Raw genomic sequence first — 9,264 nt, 5'->3', positions numbered from 1 at the left:
GTTTCGATATTAATTTATATATTCTATATGAATGTATTATATTTTTATGTATATAAGTCTGTAAAATTGTAGTATAAAATTTTTAAAATAATATGTCTTAAAATTATATTTTAGTTACTAATGTTTATAATGCATATTATGATCTTTTCAACTATTCAACTAACCTACACTAATATATTCTGATAATACCGCACATATTTATATTCAGTAATTTCATAATAATATAATTATCTGATTATTCTGTATATACTTTCGTTTTAGAATAATTATTAAGAAATAAAATAGCTATTCAAATTATTGAAAAAACTGTTTAAAGAAAATAAAGTATTTTGATATTTATAAAATAATATAAAAATGAAATTTCTGTAATGGTTGTTATTAAATAAATCTATAAAATAATTTTTTATGGTGACACTTAGGCCAAAGCAACAGTCGATCTAACACATTTTATATTAATATTGACATATCATGGATTTTATTTATAATTGACATGTGCGTTTACTAATCATTCTTTCTACAGTCATGATAATAAATTATATTTTTATTGAATAAGATTTTTTTAATATAATAAATTAATAATAATAATTAAATACATGAATTTAGTAAGTGTTTTCAAAGTATTTCTAAAGAACAAATTATATAATAGTATTACGACTTTGAATTTAAATTATATTAATTTATTTTAATTAATATTTTGTATTTCGCGCCTTTTTTGTTTAAAAATGATATGAATATGCTTTTATATATGATTATAAATATGATATATAATATCGATATGATATATAATATTTTTTAAATTCATATAAATATTTTTATAAATTATAAATTAATTTAAAAAATTTAAGATTACAAATTAAGAAATTTTTTATCTTGATTTTGTGTTTATTTACGCATGCGTAAAATGTTTGCTCTTTAGATGTTTTTTTTGGTCCAAATTAAATTTTTTAACATATTTTTAATGAGCTATATTAATTTCTCTCATGGGAAAATTTTTTTATAGTTTTATCTAGTAATACAGTCATAACATTTTAATGTTCGAAATTGTAACTAAGATACTTGTACACGGTTCTTTTACTCTAAAATATAGTTTCTTTTAAAAAAATTGTAAAGGGACAATTTAAACTGCACAAATCATCTATCTGTATTTTGTTTCTATAATTCAGAAATCCAATAGCTTGGTGGTAGGATGTTGGGTACCGATATTCATTTGTAATTGAGAACATGAGACTTCAAAATTATATAGGTAAGAACAAGGACCAATGAAAAGAACCAATTCATTGAAAAAAGATTGCAACGCTGCTTAACACTGCATCGCACCTTTCGAATGATTCTATTGGTTGCTGTATGAAACGAAGATGGCTACATAATTAATAGAATATGGCTGCAAAGCAAGCCGAGAGCCAACAGAACGATGTGAGATCCAATGAATCTGTGATATGCGCGCAAAAACATTCGTCTTCTAGTGGAAGTAGTATTGGCGTTACTGTAAAACAACAGATAGGTTCCGAATCAACTGAAGAGACAAATCGAAATACTGTTCAATATTTTAAATATGTGAATCGTGATTTAACATTAGAGATGAGTCAATATCGTACCGAAGACATTAGCGGACACTCTGCCGGTGAAGTAAAATCATCTCGCGAGCTTCATCAGGATTCTATAGCTAAATCGGAATCGCTGGATATATCTACGCATTCTTCACATTCTTTCACGTCAAATCAAGTTCGTTCAGATTACTCTGAAGAATATGCGGCTAAGTCTTTATCTAATGAATACTCGGTTAGTAAACAAGCAGGTTCTGAGTATTCTTCAAAACCTGTTACAGAATTTTCTGCTTCTAAACAACTTGAAGCATATCATACTAAGCAATTACATGGTGATACTGATAGAGTTCATCAAAGTGATGTAGATGATAATTATGCTGTTTCAAAAATGGAATCCAGACATAGTCACTCGGCTCCTGGCTCAGTACCATTTCCAGGGCAACCAAGATTTTTGTCTGGGCAAAGTATATCACAAACGACTGGACCAACTCCTACATTAAATCAGTTGCTTCAAGCATCCAGCCCGGTTCATCGATTTCATAGTAGTTATTCTTCCATTGGACCAGAATCTTATCAACAACAATGGCCAATGCAAAGGCCTTCTGTTGTACCACCAGTATATCCACAACCAAGTCAAAGACCACCTCAAACAGTATTGATTTTTAATTATTAAATTTATGATTAATTTAACTTATATATAAAATTCTATTATATAAAGGCTTTCACAATATCAATTATTAGAAACAAATTATATATAAAATACACTATATAGTTTTTATTTTTACTATGTAAATACAAAATTAAGTTTTTAAGTTTCTTTTAATAAGATTATTAAGCTTACTATATTCTTTTTAAGTAGGATAATAATTTAGGTTTCCTTTTTAAATTAACGTTAATATCTTATTTTGAGTCTATATATATTGCTATTATTTTAAAAATATGTAGTATATAATGTTATTTATTATATTACGAATAATTTATAAATTTAAAGAAAAATAAAAGTAAATAGTTATATTAGACATATTAATTTACATAGTTTATTTCTTATAAATAGCCATTATAAATTAGATAATCATATTTGTATTTTTTTGTAAATATATTTGTTTTATTTTTGTAAATATATTTATTATGTCTTTATAACAAATGAACAAAAAATCATTGAATTTTATAAAAAACATTAATATTTTGTATTTATAAAACTATATAATCAATATTAGATGTTAAAGGATTTATATTTTTGTAAATTCAAAAATAATGGTATAATAAATTAAAATTTTAAATGTAGAAGTTAAAAATATAGAAATAGTAATATCAGTTTTCTAAATTTTATAAGATAAAATAAATATTAAAAAAAATATATTTAACATTAAAAAATAATTTTATTTTTAAGAAATTTTTTCAATTATAAAATTTTAATTATTTAAGAAGATTAAGATTTTAATGTTTTCATTAACATTTAAATAAACAATATCAAGTTAGTATAATAATAAAACAAGTGTTATATAAAACGTAATATGAATTGTATATATAAAATATATATTTTTTTATTTATATTCTATAATTTTATAGAGCTCACCACGATTACATCATGGTCCTGGAGGCTCAAGTTCTCCTACCTCTTTGCCTTATCAATCATATAGTCAACGCTTTACTTCACCTGCAAGGTCCCATTCGCCATATAGTCATCATCAGGTTAATTATGTATACTTTACAATCTTATTGAGGATGTTTTACACTTAAGAATCAGAATATAATATTTCATATATTTTCTTCATCATAAACTTTTATTTTCTTAACAATGTTTTAAGATATAAACAATGAAAATTATTAACAATATAATAATAAATATATAATATAAATGATATTTAACATTGAATTTTGTTTGAAAATTTTTTACATATACTTTAATACAAAAATTTTTTTATTTTAGAACAAGAGTTCATTTCTTACATAATTTTATCATTTTTTAGTTAAATTCATATGCTGTACCAGCTAGCCATCCATCAAACTTGTATGCAGATCAAAGAGGTTGGAATCAAACCCCTCCATCAAATCCACCAGTACCACCACCAACAAATCAAGTTAACTCTTCCAGTCAATCTCCTCAACGTGCATTGTCGCAGTCGCCTGCTCCACCACCTTCTGCATCTCCTCAACCACAAACTTCCAATCAATCACAAGTTTGTTTATAATTAAAAAAGTTCATAATTAGAATGTTTAATTTTAATTAGTACTTTTATAAATATTGTGTTTTTCATTTCAGAGTTTTCACAGTATGCAACAAAGATCTACAACTCCAAATACACAAGGAATTGATTCAGGGGTAGGTGTTCATTTTTATAAGTATTATATAAATAAGATTATTCAATTAATCAATGTATTAGTATTAAATTTGCATCACATTGACATGGTAAATGAAATAAATATAAAAACGAGAGAACTAATTTTGATAATTTTTCCTTTATTTTCATATAATATTTTCATATATCTAATTCATTATTAAATTCATTAAATTTTTAATTTATCAAATTTGATTATATTACATCATTTATTAACATTACATTAACAATACATTAATAATATATAATTTTAGTAATTAAATTCTTAAATAAAAATTTATCAAAAAATAAATTACATTTTTTATTTAATTTGCATATTTAATATTTTTAAACAAATTGAGACAGTTAGAAGAAATGAACTAAGATAGATATAACTACATAACTGTAAAAAATATGTACATTAAATGAAAATATATATTTTTAAAATAGACTATAAGCATATAATAAGTTACTTCACTCACCTTAAAAATGATTGATATAATTATAAACATAGAGAATTTATTAATATAATCTGTCTAATATTAAAGCTACTTTTTTACAGGAGTTATCTGGACAAAATAGCAATGATAGTTCAAATGGACCAGCTGGTCCAACTACTCCAAATTCTCAAGGAATGAGACCAACTCCTTCACCTACTGGTTCAACTGGTTCTCGATCAATGTCACCAGCAGTGGGTATGTTTATTAATATATTAAAACATTAACAAGTATATTATTATTATTTATTAATGTAACAATTCTTCATTTATAATAGGACAGCAAAATGTACAAATGCCACCTAGGCCGTCAAGTGGTCAATCAGATAGTAGTGGTCCTGCTCGAATGAGTCTTTCTCCTTTAGCTACACAAGGTGAGAAAGTAATATAATTATTTTGTTTAGAAAGGTTTAACAAAATTGATTATTTTATATATTGATAATTGTTTGACAAGACAATATATCTGAAATAGTGTATGGTATATCAAATTAGTTTTAAAACCACTATATATTTTATACTTATATTAATCTAAAATAAATTTTTATAAAAGTAAAGTAACATAAATATTACTGATATTTTTTAAGTTAAGGTATTATAACCTATATTTAAGGACATATTTGAAATTCATTTTTTGTTAATTACAAATTTATATAATTTAAATATTTTTTACTTTCATAAAATAATATTGAATTTGGTTATTGTAGTATTAAGGAAGTACTAAAAGAAAATAGAGAAAAGGGTGGATTTGAAATCATTAAAATTATTTATTGCTCATATATTTTACAGTAAGTGCATTTAACGATATATCAACTATTTTGTCAATAAATATATATATATATATATATATATATATATATATATATATATATATACATATATATAAGATAATAAAGAAATTTGGAATACATATATGTATTTATACTATTATTATGTTCCAGATAGTGCTTAATTTTAATTAGCATTTGTATTGGTTATCCTATTTTCCTTTTAAAAGATATTTTTTTAATTAAAAATAGAGTAAAGTATATGACAATATTGAAAAAATGTTTAAAAATTTTTATGCAATTTCAAGTGAATGTTTTATATTTTATTTGCTAATATAAAATATTGATTTATTTTATTTCATTAAATTATATAATATATTATATAAATCATTGGTGATTGAAATAAGATATCCTTGTCAAGTTGTTTATATTTCAGAAAGTTTAAATATTTGATATTATCTTCTTGGGGCACATCTTGCTTCTGTTTATTTATTTTTGAATAGTAGTTATTTTATTTATTGATATATAACAAACTTGGCATTTTTTAAAAAAATTATATTTTATTAAAATTTCTATGAACATATTTAATACATATTTTTCTTAGCTACTTTTTTGCATCTCAACTCTCTTAAATTTATTTTATTATCTAATAAGATGGAAGCATTAAAGAAAAGATTACATAAATACTGAAAATATATTTTTAAATATATGTTAAAATTCTACATTAATTTTTTTCTGTATGACTTAGATAAATCTTCATTGCATTGCAATAAAAATGATTTGAGTTAATAATAAATGTATATCTTCATATCTATTTAAAATGGATTTTTATTTAATTTCTCATAAACAAGCTTTAAGAGTGTGCTAAATGTACAATAGAAAAACTGATAGTATCTTCCCTCCCTATGTTCATTCTTGATATGAAAAATTAATATTTACAACCTTAAAGAAAGTGGTTTGAAGAAAATATATCAAACTTTTACAATATTATAATCAAACACTGTTAAAATACAATATCATTACATTAAAAAAAATTATTGAGACCATTATTGAAAATAACTTTTTACATATACAACAATGGTTTGGTGTGATAGTATTCATAAAATGAGTTTTGAAATAGTTTATTCAAATTAATAAATAATCGCTTGTCATTGTTTTAATGAAAAAAATGAAGTATGAATTTATCTAAATATCAGTTCGAAAATATTTATTTTATAAAATTTTTATTTTATTTTAGAATGATCTTATGTTGATAAGCATCTAATATTTTATGCATACATAAAAAATATTAATTAATTGTATATTTTTTAAAAATATATCAATATTTCTTTTAACAGTAATGATACAACAATTTATTAGTGGAATTAAGGTTCTTATATAAGTGGTGAAGGAAAAAATAAAATATTTTAATACTTTGCTTATTAGAATGAATATATTAAATATTATATAGTTTATGAAAATACATGTAGTGTAATAAGAGTTTTACATGCTGTTAACAGACTACAACAAAGTACAATTAATTAAAAATGTAGAAAACAATCTTCAAGTGATCGTGTGATTTTTTTCGAGCTTTATTGTATATTCTTACCACGGAAAAAAATTCCAAACTAAAATATTGATCAGTTTAATAAACTGTTGAAAGAGAAGTAACAAAAAAAGTACAGATAATAATGTATCTATAAAAGGAGTTTTATTACACAATCTATTCTTATATACATAAAGGATAAGTATTAAATATTATAAATTTACTTACTAATATAAAAAAAAATAAAAAAAAATAAAATAAAACATGTAATAGTTTACATAAATATACAATAAACACTTTTGAAATTATGTTTGCTAGGTATATAATAATTTATAACATGCCCAGAACCAACCAGTTAGTCACAAATTATCTGTGAAAATTGGTCACAATAAATTCGCATTCTTTGAGAAAAATGTAGTTTTCAATTATTTTGATATGTCAATATCAAATCAGTATCAAGAGATTGTTTTTGCAAAACATTAGAAAGATTAAATGAATGATTAAGTGATACTTTAAATAGTTAACAGTATATAGTACAATAACATATATAGTAAAAAAAGCTTAGCAAAGTAATCCGCAATACAAATGTTTGATAGGTGATTAAAGGACTACATTCAATATATAATGAAATAAAAGCTTCAATAGAGAAAGATATATCATCTCTTAAGAGCAACCATTAAAAATATTCATAGTATTATATATTGTAATGAGGATAATAATGTAATAAAAGTGTAGTAAAGCAGAATCCACTTTGTAAATCATATTGCGAGTAATGAAGTGATTCATTGATAAATATGATGTAAGCGAATGTGCGTAATTTATTTAATAAAGGTAATTCAAGTTTAAAAGAAAATAAATAGAATCATAAGTATATTTTGAATTATGTTAATTGCTTTACATATTAAAATTATAATTTACGTAAATATATTTTCTACAAATACAATGACAACGATGATAATAAAAATAATCATAATAATGATCATAATGAAATATAATGCAAATGGAGAATAAATGAATATATATTACAATATAAGCAAAACGTAGATGAATCATAGCAGCACTAATAAATAGCAGTTACAATATTTTTATAAAAAAAAAAAAAAATGCTGAAGATGCTAAAAAAGATATAATATAATATTAAATTCAGAAATATAAATTTGTAAAATAATATAGTTGAAACTTGCACTTGAATACTTAATCCTTGATATTAATACTTGTTACTATTTAGAATATAATTTTTAGTATTATGTACATATTTAATATTCATTTACTATTTACTTTTACCATTCATCAGTATTAAAAAATAAGTTCATCTTCTATTATAAAACACTTACATAATAAAAAAACTTCCCTAAAGATGTCTTTTAATATCTACTGTATTCTCAAACTTGCATTTCAATGCGATAGAAAACAACTCATTGCATAATATGCATATCGTTATTGTATTCTAAGTATGTTTTAATGTAATCAAATAATACAGTATTTTTTCAAAATGTTCTTACATCGTACATGGTTGTGAGTTATTTTACTTAAACAAAATAGTCAGTATGCAAAAATAAATATTATAAATACAGAAATTATGATAATCGAATTACATTATATACAAATAAGAATACATTTTGTATTCTTGAATAATTTATGCATAAAATCATAAATAAAAATGTATTAAATTTTTTAAATAATATATATAATAGTTTGTTACAATTTATGTTATATATGACTATTACATTTAATATATTATTGAAATATTTATTATTTACATATTGGTGTTATTATCAATAAAATAATAACAATATTAATTAATGTTGAGGTAATAAGAATATACATTTTTATAGAATATAGAAAATGTTAGAAAATTTATTTGTTGAATTCTATATAGGAGCCCCATAAATGAATAAGTATAATTTGCTTAATCACTTGTTTACTAAGAATATCATTTACTATTAGATAGTTATTTAAACTATTGTTTTTACTGAATACTTAATTTTATTAAGGACTAGTTACAATTGCAATCTGGATTAGAATAACAATCAATGTTAATCCTTATGTATACTAAAACATTTCATCAATATTAATATATAATGTAATGAAATCAATATAAAATTCGAGTATAAATTGATTTTTTCATTTTTAACAAAAAATGTTAATTTGAATTGGAGTAATAAAATTATGAAAATTTATGTATAAAATACAGATTATGAAAAAACTTTAGGTCCACCGCCGCATGTGCATAATTATAAGACAAACAACAGTGGTCAAAATGCAGCTCAGTCAAGTTCTGGTCCAAACCTTAGTAATATAAGTTCAATAACGGGAGGAATGGGATATGTGAATACTGGTACAAATCAGACAGTTGGATATTCATCTCAAGGAAATTATCCGACGACCCGTCCTCACTTACAATTTTCACAAACGTATCCAGCTGGAAACAATTCACAAACACCAACCAATAATCAATATCAAACAAGTAGATCTAATAATATGGTGCAATATTCTTCATATACAGTAAGTAATTCTGTTTACATTTATATTTTTTTAATTATACTTATTTAAAAATATTTTTCTTTTTTTGTAGCATAAAGTGGGCTTCAACAATTTACCAACAGGACTGCCATCG

General features: G+C 22.6%; 1 protein-coding gene across 1 annotated transcript in view; it reads left to right on the top strand.

Moving 5' to 3' along the window:
* Positions 1-1,252: 1,252 nt before the first annotated feature.
* osa (trithorax group protein osa) overlaps positions 1,253-9,264 on the top strand; it is a 30,361-nt gene continuing 22,349 nt past the window's right edge. Inside the window, exons 1-8 of the mRNA XM_011507079.1 lie at positions 1,253-2,196; positions 3,114-3,236; positions 3,515-3,724; positions 3,808-3,867; positions 4,425-4,557; positions 4,637-4,732; positions 8,842-9,152; positions 9,223-9,264. The exon at positions 9,223-9,264 is cut by the window's right edge and continues 466 nt beyond it. Of these exons, the coding sequence (XP_011505381.1) occupies positions 1,378-2,196; positions 3,114-3,236; positions 3,515-3,724; positions 3,808-3,867; positions 4,425-4,557; positions 4,637-4,732; positions 8,842-9,152; positions 9,223-9,264 (1,794 nt within the window). The 5' untranslated portion in view covers positions 1,253-1,377. The remainder of the gene's footprint in view (positions 2,197-3,113; positions 3,237-3,514; positions 3,725-3,807; positions 3,868-4,424; positions 4,558-4,636; positions 4,733-8,841; positions 9,153-9,222) is intronic.

The sequence above is a fragment of the Ceratosolen solmsi genome, unplaced genomic scaffold (genome assembly GCF_000503995.2).
Source record: "Ceratosolen solmsi marchali unplaced genomic scaffold, CerSol_1.0 scaffold6, whole genome shotgun sequence".
NCBI lineage: Eukaryota > Metazoa > Arthropoda > Insecta > Hymenoptera > Agaonidae > Ceratosolen > Ceratosolen solmsi.
Note: the sequence above shows the minus strand (reverse complement) of the source record. Positions and strands in the feature narration are given on the sequence as shown.